The sequence below is a fragment of the Cetorhinus maximus genome, chromosome 15 (genome assembly GCF_964194155.1).
Source record: "Cetorhinus maximus chromosome 15, sCetMax3.hap1.1, whole genome shotgun sequence".
In the NCBI taxonomy this organism is placed as follows: domain Eukaryota; kingdom Metazoa; phylum Chordata; class Chondrichthyes; order Lamniformes; family Cetorhinidae; genus Cetorhinus; species Cetorhinus maximus.
This window is the reverse complement of record NC_135893.1, coordinates 2692922-2712400: the sequence shown is the minus strand read 5'-3', so window position 1 is coordinate 2712400 and position 19479 is coordinate 2692922. Positions and strand designations below refer to the sequence as shown.

The 19479-nt window shown below is 48.7% G+C and overlaps 1 protein-coding gene across 2 annotated transcripts in view; it reads right to left on the bottom strand.

Annotated features, from left to right (window-relative positions):
- Positions 1-19479, bottom strand: part of phc2b (polyhomeotic homolog 2b (Drosophila)) — a 286708-nt gene that overhangs the window by 122450 nt on the left and 144779 nt on the right. For both annotated transcript variants that reach the window (XM_078557757.1, XM_078557758.1), the window contains exon 4: positions 5390-5548. In XM_078557757.1, the coding sequence (XP_078413883.1) occupies positions 5390-5548 (159 nt within the window). The remainder of the gene's footprint in view (positions 1-5389; positions 5549-19479) is intronic.

The window sequence follows — 19479 nt, the reverse complement described above, 5'->3', positions numbered from 1 at the left end:
CCAATTATCTACAATCTGTCCTCTCCAGGTACTGACCCTCCTGTCAATGGAAACAGTTTTCCCATCAAAATCCTTCATAATAATTCACCCAAACCGCACCCCCACCCCCCAACCCCCCCCACCCCACCACGCCCTCAATAATCAAATGTTCTAAAGATTTCAAAAGCAGATTAAAATGTTTACATCTCGGAGTGACAGTTTGAGGTAGCTTTCTGCATCGAGAGATTCAACACAGAATGCAGACTGAAATCTCAATAGTTTCTCTGCATACAATGGAAGCGATTCTTTAACATGGAAATCCCACTCTGAATTCCAAGCCTGACAATTCCTGAGTGTTTGTGCTGGGTGTGATAAACATCGGAGCCAGCCAATAAGAGTTTAGCCAGCTGCCATCTAATTGTGTTCCATCAGGCAGCCTATCAATAAATAATTTATATCTCATTCTTCCCTCGCTCCATCTCTGGAGAGTGCATAGCGTTGCAATCTATGCGTCTTTTCTGGATGATGCTGTGCGATTTACATTACAAAATAGCAATTTATCAAGTTCTACCAAGAGATTTGTTTATTGTGCACATCTAACGTGTTCCTTCTGAATGATACAAAATATGCATTTAAAACACTTTACATTTAAACACATTTTCTCATTGGTTGTTTAAATCTTCCCTTAACTCAAAGAGAATATGCTGAAATATTGTTCCATGGGCACTGGTTGCTCTCTTGTACTACACATAACTTTGGCATTCTTTAACCATCTTATACCCTCCAGAAACGCATGTTGTTCAAAACTCTGCTGCCCATGTCCTAACTTGCATCAAGTCCCCATCTGAAGAAGAGTCATATTGGACTTGAAACATTAACTCTGTTTCTCTCTCCACTGACGCTGCCAGACCTGCTGAGTTTTTCTAGCGTTTTCTAGTCCCCGTCACCCATGCACACTGACCTATGCCGACTCCTAGTTAAACAACGCCTCGAGTTTAAAAATCTTCTCTTCATTTTCAAATCCCTCCATGGCCCCGCCCCTCTACTCTAGTCCCACAACCCTCCCAAGATATCTGCACTCCTCTCCTTCTGGCCTTTTGAGTATCCCCAATTTTAATCACTCCATCGTTGGTGGCCGTGCCTTCAGCTACCTGGGCCCTAAGCTTTGGAATTCCCTCCCTAAACCTCTCCGCTTCTGTCTCCTCCTTTAAGATGCAGCTTAAAACTACTTCCTTGACTAATGTTTTGGTCACCTGCCTTAATAACAGCTCAGTGTCAATGCTGTTTAATAACTCTCCTCTGAAGCACCTTGGGACATTTTACTAAGGTCTATAAAAATACAAGCTGTTGTCGTGCCTACCTAAACAATGACTGCTAGAAGGCTGTTTGCCTGTTGGTGCTGTTACTCCAGATCCCCATCCTATCCACACATGCACACTTTCTGGCAGTAGTGTTCAGAAATGGGAATCCAGGTTCACAGGAGAGGAGGGAGGCCATTCAACCTCTCGAGTCTGTTCCACCATTCAATTAAATCATGGCTGATCTGTATCTTGACTCCATATCCTTTAACTCCCTTAACTAACAAATAAAAAATCATATGTGGAATTCTGGATTCGCCCCAGCCTCACCAGCTTTTTGGGGAGGGAGAGAGTTCTAGATTTCCACTACTCATTTCATGATCAAGTGTAGACATTTCAGCCATCCCTTAGCAAGCAGAGATTGAGGTTAACGCTCTTGTTGCCTCAGCCGAGCTCAGCTTTGCCCAGGGGTTAAAGCTGCTCTGTGTATTCCAGTGAGCAGCACATTCACCAACAGCAATCTGGGCACAGCTACACAGAGTTCCTGCATTTACAGAATATCAAGAAGTTCACAGGTTCTCACTTGGCTGAATCTTGACAACCTGTGGTGCAGAGTGTGTATTACAAACAATGAGATATTGTGGTTTGGCGGCACTCGTGCTGGGGGAAGCTGCTCCATCTTGGACACCTGTTGTCTCTTTATCAGGGTCCTTCAGAGCAAAGTCCCAATACCGGCAGCCGCCACGTTTTCCAGTTATGGTGACCCAAGTGTTCAAGCACGTGGGTCTGTAAAGCAGCCGTTTCATTGTACAGCTTATTAACCATCGCATCAAACATGTGCACACACACAACCCACACACAACCCACACACACACACAACCCACACACACACACAACCCACACACACACACACAACCCACACACACACACACAACCCACACACACACACACAACCCACACACACACACACAACCCACACACACACACAACCCACACACACACACAACCCACACACACACACAACCCACACACACACACACAACCCCCACACACACACACAACCCACACACGCAACCCACACACACACAACCCACACACACAACCCACACACACAACCCACACACACAACCCACACACACAACCCACACACACAACCCACACACACAACCCACACACACACACAACCCACACACACACACAACCCACACACACACAACCCACACCCACACACACACAACCCACACCCACACACACACAACCCACACCCACACACACACACAACCCACACCCACACAGACAACCCACACACACACACAACCCACACCCACACACACACACAACCCACACACACACAGACAACCCACACACACACACAACCCACACACACACACAACCCACACACACACACAACCCACACACACACACAACCCACACTTTTGGTCTGATTATGCTTGCGTGAAATGCTTCGAGATCTTCGCTATCTGAATTCACTGCATTAACACAAGTATTCTTGCTGTTTGCCCCTTGCTGCTCCTATTATGGAACCTCACCATGTAATATTTATAGGGCTGACTGCACTGACATCCACAACCACTGAGAGTCGCTTCAAGTGGAAATTAATCGGTCACGTGAATGTAATCTGAATGTGACCACACCCATTGTTTAGAATTGTTTCAGCAAAAAGTATGATTTATAACAAATCTTTTCTTCCTAGGTTACAGGGTAAGGTCCCAACATAGCAGGAGGGCCCTGTGTAAGGAAGTACTATCATCTTTTAAGGCACTTTTTATTTCTGTATCAATGTTTGTGTTAGGGTTGGGATGTAAGGAGCATTCACCTTTATGTTTGTTAGTATCATTCCTTCGAAGGATAATGGGAAGGTAAGTAACTAACACAAACATTTCAAATAACTGTCACTTTTCTATGAACAAGCTTCTTACAGACATCTTCAGTTGATCTTGTCCATTGTCTTTCTTTGTTTATCCCTTTCTTTCAAGCAGAGAATTGAATGATGCTGCTCATGGTTCTATCGAGCGCGGCAGCACAACTGGGCTGCATGTGGTGATCCCGCTATTCCCAGCTAGAGTGCAGCTGATTGGACAACACCGCCCCCCCACCTTCCCTGTCAATCGCACCTGCAGACTACACAGCTGTAAGTGACTGGGATTGAAGTTACACATGGAAATTAACTGTATTGTGTAACTCACTGCATTTCGCTGGAGAAATCACCCCACTTTTACAAGGAGATGTTGGTACAGTTTCGATCACGTGTCTGTTTTGCTGCTGTTCTTGGAGCCTCTGTTTCAAGGCTCTCTGTAGATTGTTTGCTGTAATATTCCCATCTGTTAATTCATCCTGAAGACATGTGGCAAAGCAGGAAGACAGCTGCCAATCTTTCATTTAACACTAAATTTATTTACAGAATGCAACATTAAAAATGTCTGCCTCCTCCCTAGTCAACGCCCAGTGTCCCTGAAGTCTCTCTTTTCTTCTTTTGTTTCATCAAAAAGAGTATAAAGTCAATAAATTAAATGAAAATCAGTAAATCAGAGGGGGTGACATCCCCTGGTGAGGCACTGTAACTAGGCCAAAACTTTAAAGGAAACTTACAGAATCAAATTAGAATATCGTTCCCAGGGGTGATGGTGCACCCCAGCTCCCATGGCACCCACTGGTCATGGAAGGCCTTTAGTGTACCGATGGACACCGCGTGCTCCCTCTCCAGGGCTACCTGGCCGTGAACATAGCCAGAATTTTAAATTTCATCAGATACCATGGTGGGATTTGAACCCATGTCCCCAGACCATTAGCCTAAGCTTACAAGTCCAGCGATGTTACACTATGACATCATCACCTGATAAGTCTCTCTTTATGTGTGCTCAAGTTATCAATACCCTCCACCTGCATTGCCTTAACCTTAATAATACAATCCAATTAACATCACCCTGCCCCCAAATAACTGACATCACTATGCAAGGCAGCAGACACCCTGGCACAGCTGACAGCTGTAATGGGCATCACACTGGGATGGGACCATGCCCTGACTTGACCTGTACAGATGAGAATCTCCAGTGTGGCCAGTGACAGTGCAAAATCCTGATTGACCAGCCAAGGGCACTGAAACCAATCACCTTTGTTGTGATCAGCCAATTCAGAACAGAATAAAGATCTGAGGACTGAAACCATATTTAACATCTGGCTATGAGCATTATTAAAACTTTACAAGAGGAAGTCCCAAAGGTCTGTGTATACATATACACATACACACATACATATACACATACATACGTATGCACATACACACATACATATACACATACATATACATACACACATACATATACACACACACATACATATACACATACATACGTATACACATACACACATACATATACACATACATATACATACACACATACATATACACATACATATACATACACATACATGTACACATACATACACATATACATACACATTCATACACACGTACATATACAAATACATATATACACATACATACACATATACACATGCATACACATACATACACATATACACATGCATACACATACACATACATATACACATGCATACACATACACATGCATACACATACATATACACATGCATACACATACATATACACATGCATACACATACATGTACACATACATACACATACATGTAAACATACACACACATATACATACATATACACACACACATACACATACATACACACACATACACACACGCATACACATACACATACACACACATACCTATACACATACATACCTATACACATACATACCTATACACATACATACATATACACATACATACCTATACACATACATATACACATACATATGCATACATATGCATACACATGCATACACACACATATACACACACACATACACACACATATACACACACATATACATATACATACACACACATATATAAACAGCTAAAAACACACAGCATCAGACCTTATGAAACTGGCAGGTTTTCACACCGGTGTTAATTCTAAGAGGCCACATTTCTTTATGCTGCAGCATCAACTGGAACAGTTCCCAGCCCTCCCACCTCCTGCTTACCTGTTGCACTGCTGCCAGGCTCTGCAGCTGTGCGCTGCTGAGGTGCTGCTGCTGCAGAGCTGCGGTTTGCAGCATCAGGTGCTGCTGTTGGGCGGCATACATCTGCTGGAGGTACTGAGCGGCAGTGTTGGGCTGGCGGTGCAGGGCCTGCTGAATCACCTGAGTGCAGGAGAAAAATCGCCATTAGTCTCAGCAACAAGATCAATCTTTACAACCTGGACAGTGATAAGGAATTTGAACAAAGATCCAGCTGTGAAACTCTGGGGGGGTGGGATTTCCCCTCTTCGTTGGGCAGGCCTGGAAGCAGCCGCACAAAGGCCCAATTAATGGCCGGTCAGCGGGGATTGGGCATTGAAACGCTCGGCGCTGCCTGGGTGGGGTTTGGTGGGGGCCGAGTGCGGAGGTCAGCGGGTGAGTTCACAGAGGCTGCCTCAGGGAGCTGAAGATTTATAACGTTACAAATAAAGATGGTAAAATGAAGGAAAACACGTGCCCTCATGTGACTCTGTCACACGAGCAGAGGCATTTTAAAAATGAGGTTTAAACATTTTATTTTTAAACTAACATCGGAAACCTCGTCTCGCCCGTGGAGGAGGTTTCCTCAAAAATCCAAAGGCCGCTTGGCCTTTTCACGCACCCCCCCCCACCCCCCACCCTTTCCCATCCCCCACCCGCCCGCTGTAAGGTCGGACGGGTAGGGGAAACTTCTATTTAATTAATGAGCTCTTCAATGTCAGTGTGCCCACTGCTGACTCCCGAGCGTGCCTGCCGACCGAAACATCGCATGGTTATTTTACGCCCATGTGTGTCAGGCATGTGCCCACGTGCTGGGGTGAACATTCAGCCCCACTGGGAGTTATTACTTATCCAGGTACCGAGTGATGTTGATTAAGGCATCCATTATAATCCTCACGATTAAACTAACACACGGTCTCTTTAACACTCTGATTATATGTTTAACAGTTCAGCACATATTGTCCATTAACTGGTCTGAATGTCTCGCTTGGTGGATCATTAATATTTACTTTTCAACCGGCCTCACTGCTACTTTTGTGGCTAGTTTAAAAGCGGGTCTGAGAAACTCTAACTAAATTTTACATGCACATAGGGAATGAATTATTAAAATACATTTCAGACACATCGGCCTTGACATCAACAACAACAACAACGAGAGAGAGAGAGAGAGAGAGAGAGAGTCCCAGCCTCGAGCCCGTCAATTTCAGCTCGACTGTCATTTCTTTCAAAAGTTGATGTCCAATAAAGGTTCCCCCTCCCCTCTCACTCATCAATTTCCTTCTCTTCTCTGATTTCTCCTGCTGCGGGTGCAAAGTTACTCTGGACAGGGAGGGAGGGGGTTAAGAATGTTAAAACAGGGAATAAATCCCCAATCCGCTGCTCTTTTCCCAGCAGCTGTGTGGGGTACGAGTGTATCCTGCTGTCAGGCTCCCACAATGCCATTGGGAGCCCTGGTATAATGTTTAATAATTGTCCCGTGGGTTTTCCAGGATTGGGATAGCCCGGCAGTGAGAGAGGGAGATGGGAGCTGCTGCCTTTTGCAGCGCTCCTTGTGGGCCGGGGAGAAGCAGGAGTCCCCTCGCTGGGCCCTCAAGGAAACCTTCAGTTTCCCCCCCAGCAATGGCATCCTCTCCCACTACCCCCCACATCCCCACCATGGTCACAGACTCACCATCTCTCCCTCCGCCCCCCCACACCACCAGCATCACTCCAGGTCCTGACCGTGATCATCCTTTCACTCCCCTCCTCCCAATCCCCGGGGGCCTCGGAGGTCAGTTGCCCGGTAGGAAACCAAAGCAAAGATGACCATGAAGTCTTGCATTTAAATTTAGCAGGACCTCCATTGCCTGTGGCCTTAGACCAGCCCCAGTGCTTCACCCCCACCCTCTCCGAAACATCGCGAGCAATTCTTATTGGTGGGAGTTTCTGCAGGAGTTGCCCTTGGAGGGGTATTGGAGAATTTACAAAATGGTCATTAAAAAGTTCTTTTGTCCGTAGTTGTTTGAACTTTTCCTGGTGCCGGTATAAAAGGTGGATAAGGTCAAACATTTACCACCCGAGTTACTAATACTTCAATCTTACAGATCTAGCATTTTTACTGGCCTCGATTCTCATTCTTTTTATTATTTCTCAAAAATTATTGCCTCTTAAAGCCAGTCATTCCGATATTTCTGCAGAGCTGATTTTGTGACACGAGTGAGTGTATTTGGCTTTCGGGGACAGGGAGTCTCGCTCGGTGAGAGCCCTCGGCAGTGTGGCCAGGCTGGTGGCCTGGCGAAGGCGTGGGTGGGACCAGCGCTGACCGGGGAGGGACGATCGCCGCTGGACCTGCCACTCCGCTCCTGTCTACTCACCCAGGTCAGGAGCTGCGCATTTCCCACCCAGTCTTCTGTCCCCAGGCCTGGTGCAAACTGTGCCACACAGCAGCTCCAGAGCTTGTCCAGTGCAGGTGCTGCAGGACTGGGGCAGTGAAGCCGCCCCCTGGTTACAGCACGAGCTGCCATATCGCGGTGAAGTTTAAATGTCCCAGCCACACTGACAGGAGGGGAAATAAATGAGGCAACCGGGTGAGGGGTGAGGGGGTGGTCTGGGGAGGAGGGGTCGGGTAGTTATGGTTGTGAGCGGGGAGATCCAGTAGCATCGTTACCCAGGAGTTCAAAGTGGTTTCAATCCGACTAACTTTTCTTGGGCAAAAACAGAAACAGAAATACCTGGAAAAACTCAGCAGGTCTGGCAGCATCGGCGGAGAAGAGCAAAGTTGACGTTTCGAGTCCTCATGACCCTTCAGCAGAACTAAGTAAAATTAGGAAAGGGGTGAAATATAACATATTATATTATATTATATTTCACCCCTTTCCTAATTTTACTTAGTTCTGCTGAAGGGTCATGAGGACTCGAAACGTCAACTGTGCTCTCCTCCGCCGATGCTGCCAGACCTGCTGAGTTTTTCCAGGTATTTCTGTTTCTGTTTTTGTTTTGGATTTCCAGCATCCGCAGTTTTTTGCTTTTAGCATTTCCTGGGTAACTATTCTGCAAAGAGAGTTAGATCGGAGTGTCGGACGGTCCCAGAGGCTGGGTAATTGTCCATTGGAAGTTTAAACCCGGGCAATTCCTGTGCAGTCCTTGTGTGGGGACTTTCTTGGCAGGGGGGAGATGGGGGCTGGATGGGTTGGGACAGAACATCATCTGGGATGTTCGCGGCCCAGTCTGGTGTTAAGGCACATGGAGCCAGTTTTTAGCTGGTTAAAGTACAGGAAGCCACTTCCCTGTGAGACTCCACATAGAAAGGGAGGTGTTAAATTAGCTTTCCCCAAACCTCTCCATCGTACCCTCCTCTGCTCAGACGCTACTTAAAACCGAGCTTTCAGCTGTCTTCAAATCTGTGTGGCTCGTGTGGTAAATTTTTACGAATAACCCTCCTGTGAAAGGTTTTGCTACGTTAAAAAGGTGCTACATAAATGCAAGTTGCTGTTGTTGAAGCCACAAGCTCGTTTTCAGTCAGATCTGTTATTCGAACTCCGGCACATGCCCTGTTTCGGCTTCACAGTCTGTGATCAAGGGTAGGAATCACAGGCTGGGTCCATTCTGCTCTTGCCTGGGAATGTCCAGGCCAGTAGTCAGATTCCAATTTAGCTGTCGAGTATTGGAGCACAGGTCACGGATCAAAGCTGGGAGCTCCCTGTCCATATGATTGAGTTTCCTGCCGAGAGGGAATTTATCAACTCAATCATTGGGGTTTGCAGAGAGCAAGGGTACAATGGCTCGAGTCAGCTAAACATTAAAATGCTTTTGAAACATGCATATTTTGATGAAGTGGCCATCACAGGGGACTAACCAAACCTCGACTGACCCTTCCAAGAAAGGTTAAGCTGGCAATAGGTCACATTCTTTTTCATGTCAAAGGTTTTGCGAAAGAAATCAAAGGTATATCAAGATCTGCCACATTGTCAGTGGGACCCCCTTCCAATCTGTCACTGACAGACCAAAACCTGTCCCCTGAACATTCCTGAGTCAAAATCTTTTACCAGTTCACCAACAGCAACTTACATTTATCTAGCGCCTTTAGCCTGATGAAACATCCCGAGATGCTTCACAGGAGCGTTATAACACACAGTCTGACAATCGAGTCACAGGAGGAGGTATTAGGCCAGGTGACCAAAAGCTTGGTCAAAGAGGTAGGTTTTAAGGAGTGTCTTCGAGGAGGAAAGTGAGATAGAGAGGCGGAGCGGTGTAGGGAGGGAGTTCCAGAGCTCGGGACCTCAGCCACTGATGGCACAGCCGCCAATGGTGGAGCGATTAAAATTGAGAGTGGGTTAAGAGGCTGGAACTGGAGGAGCACAGGTATCTCGGGAGGTTTGTGGGGCTAGAGGAGATAACAGAGATAGGTAGGGGTGAGGCCATGGAGGGATTTCAAAACAAGGATGAGAATTTTAATGTAGTTCAGTGAGCACAGGGGTGATAGGGGTACGGGGTTTGGTGCAAGTTAAGACACAGGCAGCAAAGTTTGGATGGTCTCAGGTTTATGGATGGTAGGATGTGGGAGAGCAGCGAGGATTGGGTTGGAGTAGTTGAGTCTGGAGGTGGCAAAGGCACAAATGAGGGTTTCAGCAGCAGAGAAGCTGAGATAGGGGGTGAAGTCGGGTCACATTACAGAGTGGAAGTTGGCAAACAAAACTAACCAGGCACTTAGTGAACATACAGATTAGGAGTAGGCCATTCGGGCCTGCTCTGCTAGTCCATTAGGCCATGATTGATCTGCTTGTGGCCTCAGCTCCACTTTCCTGTCTGCCTCACAAAATCCTCGACTCCCTGGTCAGCCAACAATCTGTCTAACTCAGCCTTCAAACCATTCAACAACTCAGCTTTCACTGCTCACAGGGGAAGGGAATTCCACAGCCTAATGACCCTCTGAGAAAATGTTTCTCCACATCTCCGTCTGAAAGGCAGGCTCCTTATTTTTAAACTGTGTCCCCCTAGTTCTAGATTTCCCCACAGGGGGAAACATCCTCTCAGTATCTACCCTCCTCAGAGTCTTACACGTTTCAACAATTTCCTCACAACCTGTGGCGCATGAAGGGCCTAACTCTCTCTTACAGATACGCCAGAGTTTTGACTGATGTCCTGGACTAACTGCTGAAGTTGGTTGACAGGAATCTTGCTTTTCTGATCCTCAAACTCCTTCTGCATCACATGTTGGCAGAAAGGCAATGTTTCCAATGTTTCCAATGTTTCTAATGTTTCCAATGTTTCTAATGTATTATTTCGACGGACCAGTAAATACATGCACTGGATCAGTTTTACTGTCCTGTGGACTGCTAACTTTTGTAGAGTGAAGTGTTCATGTTTATACAAACTAGAAGCTCCAGACCCCACCCCAAGCTGTAAGAAGGTGTTGGTATGTGCGTTTCTGCTGATTACTTCATCAACATGTAGAATTTTAACTGTTTTACCAAGAGCGGTGCAAAAGCTCCAGTAACAGTGTGTGGGCATCTGATTCTGGCGGAAATATTTTTCAGATATCCCCCTCATCCTTGGGAGCGGATTCACATTAGGCAGCGCTGGATTTCATCCAGGTCTTTCAGCCCTGTGACCTGTATGAGCCCAGACAATGGGTGCCACAGGTTATTCTCCTACAGAAGGCCTCACTGTCTAATCCAATCCACAGTGAATAACCACCAGGAACAGTGGCTGATTTATCCTCAAAATAACAACTTGAATGGATGGCAGAGCTGCATTTTTATGGCACCTTTCACAATCTTAGGATGTCTCAAAGCAATTTATAGACAGGCAATGGAGCACTTTGAATGATAGTATCCGTTGTATTGTCAGAAACACAGCAGCCAATTTGCTCACAGCAAGTTCCCTTAAACAGCAATGTGATAATGACCAGATCATCACTTTCAATAACGTTGATTAAGGGATGAATATTGACCAGGACACTGGGGAGAACTGCACCGCTCTTCTTCCAAATAGTGCCATGGGATCTCTGGTGTCCAGCTGAGAGGACAGACACCCGAGGGTTTAACATCGCACCTAAAAGACGGATGAGTTTATATAATGCCTGTCAGGCAAAAAAAAAATCCTAAGACATATCACAAAGCGAGGGGAGAAAAACTAGCGATCGGGAAAGGATACCTGGCCACAGGAGAGGATTAAACAACATATACAGCTCAACACAGAGCCTGGGACCTACCTGGCCTCCACAGCTCAGCTCCGTCCTACGCAGACAGTTAAGAGACAATGCGAAGTAAAACTCAACAATTTTCTAGTTCTCTGGATAAAGCTATGGCAAACCATACCCAGCGGACAGAACTCTCTCCTTAACCAAGAACAACTTGACATGCGTCGTGACTTTAACAGTAATGTGACTTACTCGTACATTCCCGGCAAATCACATCCCAGCTCTTTACAGATTAATGAAAGGAGCCATTAAACGGCACACGGAACTAACTCTGCGTGCTCCATACACAAGGCATTGACAGGACACAGAAAGCAGCTCCCATACACCAGCTCGGATCCAAGCATTGTTCCACAGCTGTGTGCTATCACTTTAAATCAAAATGTGACCCTGCTAAAACCATCAGGCTCCAGCCTCCCAACAGATGCAAGCAGGCAGCACGATTTGCCAAGTGATCCTTCACAGTCCTCTCATTATGAGCTTGTAACACAATACTAAACAAAGACTCTAAAATAAATTGTCGTTTCTGCTCTGTGCCACGAACTGACCAGAGTATTTGCCTTTCACACTCTCAACTGAAAATGATGGAGAAAGCTGAACAGAATAAACAGATTTTGCTGCAAAAACCTTTACTGTTCGAAAAAAACATTCCAATTAATTAGTAGCTACAACACATTTTTAACAGTTACAATACTGACCACGTCAAATCCTCAACAGTTTCCAGCCTTAATAATAATGATTGAGGCAACACAAAACAACCCAAATAGGGAAGATTAAAAAGAGCTATAGAGACAGGTTACTTACAACATAGTACAGCAGAAGGAGAATCAAACTGGCCCTGTTAAAAAGATCAAAGTCTTTGGCTTGAGAACACAACACTCTGCAGCCTCACTTTATTTTCCCATCAAATGCAGGGGATAACTGTTAGACGCCTTCATATCTATTTGCAGCTACTGGGTCTCTGCGTAAGATTACACTCACAAAGACCAGAATTTAAGGAGGAATCCGAGTTCGACCACAAAGCTTGTCGCTGATCATTTCAAGAAAATCTGCCCTGTTCCTCACAGCATCAACTCAAATGCAAATCCGGCAGCCCACAATGACTCGAATCATTTCTTTTGTGCCTGAATGACTGTCAGCTTCTGCAAGCCCTCACGTAACCAAGCGACCAAATGTGGAGAGGGGTTACCGGTTTAACCCAACAATAGAGAGGGAGAATGCTGACCCCTGAACTGAATGTGGCCTCTTTAGGCCCCAGTCTGAAGGCAATAATATATATATAAAAAAAAAATCTTATTTAAAAAAAAAAATCAAAACTGGATGTTCGCCAAGTAGAAAATATGCTCACAATATTTAGGCATTTTATCACTATAATGAAGCTTAGCCAATGACACACTGCTTTGAAGGCACAGCAAAAAAGAGCTAAGCATTCATCTAAAGGTTAGAGGTCACAGCTGGTAACCATAGTGATTGCTTTATACTGGGCCATCCATTGATCTCCACACACACACACACACACAAACACACACGTTAGGCTGATGAATAGGGAAGCCATTTAAATTAAAGAATCAACTCTAGTTAAGTGTCCAAATCCTTTGTTTAGTGGTGACAGGCTTCATCCTTAGCGCTGACGAAGGGGTCAGATGTCCAGGATAAGCCAGAGCTGCTTTCCCCCCGCCCCACCCCCACCTCCAGTAATAAGTTGGGAGTGAAAACTACGTGTAAGACAATTGGTGATAGAACAGAAAATCTTCCCACCAGATAGGAGAGCAAAGGCTGCACCATCTTATTCTTATTGGCTGGAGATTGGGGTGGGGGCTGCTTTCCAACACAAGATGAGTTTGAATCTCAAAACGCTTCATTTGTATGAGAAATATACACAAACCATCAGTTATCTGTAAGGAAAAATAATTGTATCATTTTCATCAGAAACTGAAGACTTTTAATAAGTTCTCAAGCAAATGCCGGCATTTATAAAACCTATAGTTTCACTAATCTGTCTCTCCACCTTCAAAATACTATCGATCTGAGGCCTATTCTCACTGTGCTTTAAAAGTTTGACTTTAAGTATATATTTCATCTTCTCATTCTTCCTCCCAAAGTCTTTCACCCGAAATTTCTCCTCCTCTGAGATCGATCTGCCCAATTGACAACAATGTCCTCTGGACAGACCTACAGCCTGGCCACAGTGAAAAAAACTTTATTTTTGTGTTTTTCGTATATTTTCATATGATGCCTCCGATTTGCAGAGACAGAGAAAGGCAGCGATAGCACTGCTGCTGAGGAAGGTCATTGTTTATGGTTCTTCCGGTCTGAAAAATATCTATTAACCATTAATCCCCGTGTCGTGCCCTTTAACCAACTTCCACCCCATACCTGCTACACACCGTTTAATAAAGTGAGCCTTCAGTTTACCAGGAAGCTTCATAAATGCCTTCAGCAAACCCAGGTACACAAATGAACACAGCAATTCAACACCCTTATTCCCTCCCAGAACTCCGAAATGTCTTGCCTTTCACGGGTGGACTGACTGTGTCTTTCCGCCTGTGAATCAATTACATCGAGTGTCCTGGAGTCTTGAAACTCATCTGATGTTGCTGTTAGGCTGAGCTCATTTACCACTTTCTCTCTTTTTGAATAGACATCTTGCGTTGGCAACTTTCCTGTCTTCAAGCACAACTTTCCTCGTGGAGGATTTAGGAAAAGAAACAACTGTATTCAGACCCTCTGCAGTTTAGAACTTCGGTTGCCATAGTCCTTTACCAATTCCACTTGTGAATCCAATTGCACTCTTCTCCTGTCGACCACACTCCTCTACATCTTCTCACTTCACCCAATGGGGGGGAGGTGATAGCAGAGTGGTGCTGTCAGTGGGCTAGTATTCCAGAGATGCAGCGGAATGCGCTGGGGACCCCGGGTGCAAATCCAACCATGGCAGATGGTGAAATTTGAATTCAATAAAGGATCTGGAATTAAAACAACGATTGTTGTAAAAACCCATCATCTGGTTCACTAATGCCATCCTTACCTGGTTGGCATGTGATTCCAGACCCATGGCAACTCGGTTGACGAATAATAAAAAAATAAGCCCTTTGTAAAAACTCGAACCACCCCTCTGACACCAACTCTTCCTGTACTGTTTGTGTTTACAAAATCCTTTTACTATTTGAAACCTTCAAAAAGGTGGCAGGATAAGTTGAGAAGATGATTCTGGGCTTTAGAAAGAGATTAGTAAAGCAAGGCTGTTTATAAATCACCGGTTTGTCCCCAGCTGGAATATCAGGTCCAATTCCGCAGCCACACTTTTAGGGTTGGGGCTGTCAAGACCTTGGAAAGGTACAGCAGAGGTTTACTGGAATAGTACAGGAAATAAGGGAATTCAGTTATGTAGAGAGACTGGAGACGCTGGGAATGTTCTCCTTAGAACAGAGAAGGTTAAGGGGAGATTTGACGGACGTGTTCAAAATTAGAAAAGGTTTTGTTAGAGCAAATCGGGAGAAATGGTTTCCAGTGACAGAAGGGTCAGTAACCAGAAGGCACAGATTTAAGATAATCAGCAAAAGAGCCAAAAGGAGATGAGGACAATGTTTTTTTCTGTATATGGAGCGGCCATGATCATCAAGGCCTCAGACCAAGAGCGGGAAATTTCTGAAAAAGAGACATGTCAAAGCTTTTTATCAGGACACTTGGCAAGGATACCAATAGAAGGGGAAAACAACAATTTACACTGTAAGTGAAGAGAATGCTGATTGGGTGGTAAGTGGACTCTGATTCTTGCAGACTCCATGACAATGCCGTTGCCAGTGATGGTGATTGACAGTTAACTGCCAAGCATTGTTTGAAATTTAAACCAGGCAGCTTGACCGCAATTGGTCAACGCATTGCCCTGAGAGAGCGAGGGAGGCAGAGAGCGAGGCCGATCGAGGGAGGCAGAAAGCGAGACCGATTGAGGGAGGCAGAGAGAGAGAGCGAGGGAGGCAGAGAGAGAGAGAGAGCGAGGGAGGTAGAGAGCGAGAGGGAGGGAGGCAGAGAGCGAGAGCGAGCGAGGGAGGCAGAGAGCGAGCGATCGAGGGAGGCAGAGAGAGAGAGAGAGTGACGGAGGCAGAGAGAGAGAGAGAGCCAGGGAGGCAGAGAGCGAGAGCGAGGGAGGCAGAGAGCGAGAGCGAGGGAGGCAGAGAGCGAGAGGGAGGGAGGCAGAGAGCGAGAGCGAGTGAGGAAGGTAGAGAGCGAGAGCAAGGGAGGCAGAGAGCGAGAGCGAGCGAGGGACGCAGAGAGCGAGCGATCGAGGGAGGCAGAGAGCGAGCGATCGAGGGAGGCAGAAAGAGAGAGAGTGAGGGAGGCAGAGAGAGAGAGGGAGCGAGGGAGGCAGAGAGAGGGAGCGAGGGAGGCAGAGAGAGGGAGCGAGGGAGGCAGAGAGCGAGAGCAAGTGAGGGAGGTAGAGAGCGAGCGATCGAGGGAGGCAGAGAGAGAGAGAGAACGAGGGAGGCAGAGAGCGAGAGCGATCGAGGGAGGTAGAGAGCGAGAGCGAGCGAGGGAGGCAGAGGGCGAGAGCGAGCGAGGGAGGCAGAGGGCGAGAGCGAGCGAGGGAGGCAGAGGGCGAGAGCGAGCGAGGGAGGCAGAGAGAGAGAGAGAGCGAGGCAGAGAGAGAGAGAGAGAGCGAGGCAGAGAGAGAGAGAGCGAGGCAGAGAGAGAGCGCGAGGCAGAGAGAGAGCGCGAGGAAGAGAGAGAGAGCACGCGAGAGGCAGAGAGAGAGCGCGCGAGGCAGAGAGAGAGAGCGCGCGAGGCAGAGAGAGAGAGCGCGAGGCAGAAAGAGAGAGCGCGCGAGGCAGAGAGAGAGCGCGAGGCAGAGAGAGAGAGCGCGAGGCAGAGAGAGAGAGCGCGCGAGGCAGAGAGCGCGCATGAGGCACAGAGAGAGAGCGCGCGAGGCAGAGAGAGAGAGCGCGCGAGGCAGAGAGAGAGAGCGCGCGAGGCAGAGAGAGAGAGAGAGCGCGCGAGACAGAGAGAGAGCGCACAAGGCAGAGAGAGAGAGAGCGCGCGAGGCAGAGAGAGAGAGCATGAGGCAGAGAGAGCAAGCGCGAGAGGCAGAGAGAGTGAGAGAGAACATGAGAGGCAGAGAGAGCGCGCGAGGCAGAAAGAGTCGAGAGACACAGAGAAAGAGAGCGCGCGCGAGGCAGAGAGACAGAGAGCGCGCGAGGCAGAGAGAGAGAGCGCGCGAGGCAGAGAGCGCGCGAGGCAGAGAGAGAGAGCGCGCGTGAGGCAGAGAGAGAAAGCGCGCGAGGCAGAGAGAGCGCGTGAGGCAGAGAGAGAGAGCGCGCGAGGCAGAGAGAGAGCGCGCAAGGCAGAGAGAGCGCACGCGATGCAGAGAGAGAGAGCGCGCGAGGCAGAGAGAGAGCGCTCGCGAGGCAGAGAGGCAGAGAGCGCGTGAGGCAGAGAGACAGAGAGCGCGTGAGGCAGAGAGACAGAGAGCGCGTGAGGCAGAGAGGCAGAGAGCGCGCGAGGCAGAGAGACAGAGAGCGCACGAGGCAGAAAGACAGAGAGCGCGCGTGAGGCAGAGAGAGAGAGCGCGCGAGGCAGAGAGAAAGAGTGCGCGAGGCAGAGAGAGAGAGCGCGCGAGGCAGAGAGAGAGAGCGCGCGAGGCAGAGAGAGAGAGCGCGCGAGAGGCAGAGAGAGAGCACGAGAGGCAGAGAGAGAGTGAACGAGAGAGAGCGCGCGAGGCAGAGAGAGAGAGCGCGTGAGAGGCAGAGAGAGAGCGCGAGAGGCAGAGAGAGAGTGAACTAGAGAGAGCGCGCGCGAGAGGCAGAGAGAGAGCGCGAGAGGCAGAGAGAGAGTGAACGAAAGAGAGCGCGCGAGGCAGAGAGAGAGAGCAAGCACGAGAGGCAGAGAGAGAGAGAGAGAGCATGAGAGGCAGAGAGAGAGAGAGCGCGCGAGGCAGAGAGTCGAGAGACACACAGAGAGAGACCACGAGAGACAGAGAGAGCGCGTGCGAGACAGAGAGGGAGCGCGGGAGAGCGCGAGAGGCAGAGAGAGAGTGAACGAGAGAGAGCGCGCAAGGCAGAGAGAGAGCGTGCAAGGCAGATAGAGAGCGCGCGAGGGAGAGAGAGAGAGCGCGCGAGGGAGAGAGAGAGAGCGCGCGAGGCAGAGAGACAGAGAGCGCGCGAGGCAGAGAGACAGAGAGCGCGCGAGGCAGAGAGACAGAGAGCGCGCGAGGCAGAGAGAGAGAGAGCGCGAGGCAGAGAGGGCGAGGCAGAGAGAGAGGGCGAGGCACAGAGAGACTGCGCCCGAGGCAGAGAGAGCGCGCGGGGCAGAGAGGGCGAGGCAGAGAGAGAGCGTGAGGCAGAGAGAGAGAGAGGGAGAGGCAGAGAGAGAGAGGGGCACAGACAGAGAGAGCGAGACAGAGAGAGAGGCAGAGAGAGAGGGAGAGAGAGAAGGAAAGAGAGAGAGAGGGCAGAAAGAGAGAGAGAGAGAGAGAGAGGCACAGACGGAGAGGGAGAGACAGAGAGGGACAGACAGAGAGAGCGAGGCAGAGGGAGAGAGGCAGAGGGAGAGAGGCAGAGAGCACAAGGCAGAGAGAGATAGAAAGGAGAGAGCCCGAGGAAGAGTGCGCGAGCCAGGCAGAGAGGCAAAGGGGGGAGCACAGAGGTGCAGAGAGAGAGAGAGAGAGAGGCGCAGAGAGAGAGAGAAAGAGAGAGAGAGACAGACAGAGACAGAAAGGGAGGGAGAGAGAGAGAGAGGGTGTGAGAGAGGCCCATAAAGGGGTCTTGACACTAGAGAGGGTGAGAGAGAGTGAGAGGGAGAGAGAGAGAGGGAGAGAGAGGGGGAGAGAGACAGGGAGAGAGAGGGGAGAGAGAGGGTGAGAGATGCAGAGAGAGAGAGAGAGATGCAGAGGGAGGCAAAGAGTGAGAGAGAGAGAGAGCGCGAGGCAAAGAGAGAGAGCGCGAGGCAGAGAGAGAGAGTGACCACGAGAGGCAGAGAGAGCACGAGGCAGAGAGAGCGCGAGAGCATGAGTGAGAGAGCATGAGAGAGAGAGCGCGCGAGGCAGAGAGAGAGAGAGCGCGCGAGGCAGAGAAGAGAGAGCGCGCGAGGCAGAGAGAGAGAGAGCGCGCGAGGCAGAGAGAGAGAGAGCACGCGAGGCAGAGAGAGAGAGAGCGCGCGAGGCAGAGAGAGAGAGCGCGCGAGGCAGAGAGAGAGAGAGCACGCGAGGCAGAGAGAGAGCGCGCGAGGCAGAGAGAGAGAGCGCGCGAGGCAGAGAGAGAGAGAGCACGCGAGGCAGAGAGAGAGCGCGCGAGGCAGAGAGAGAGAGCGCGCGAGGCAGAGAGAGAGAGAGCACGAGAGGTAGAGAGAGAGAGAGAGAGAGCACGCGAGGCAGAGAGAGAGAGACACAGAGAGAGAGAGACCACGAGAGACAGAGAGAGCGCGCGCGAGACAGAGAGAGAGAGCGCGAGGAAGAAAGAGCACGAGGCAGAGAGGGCGAGGCAGAGAGAGAGCGTGAGGCAGAGAGAGAGAGAGGGAGAGGCAGAGAGAGAGAGGGGCACAGACAAAGAGAGCGAGGCAGAGAGAGAGGCAGAGAGAGAGAGGCAGAGAGAGAGAGAGAGAGAAGGAAAGAGAGAGAGAGGGCAGAACGAGAGAGAGAGAGGCACAGACAGAGAGGAGAGACAGAGGGAGCGAGGCAGAGGGAGAGAGGCAGAGAGAGAGAGGCAGAGAGCACAAGGCAGAGAGAGAAAGAAAGAAAGAAAGGAGAGAGTACGAGGAAGAGTGCGCGAGCGAGGCAGAGAGGCAAAGGGGGGGAGCACAGAGGTGCAGAGAGAGAGAGAGAGAGAGAGAGAGAGAAAGCCGCAGAGAGCGAGAGAGGCAGAAAGAGAGAGAGAGGGAAAGAGAGAGGGGTAGAGAGGGGGAGGGA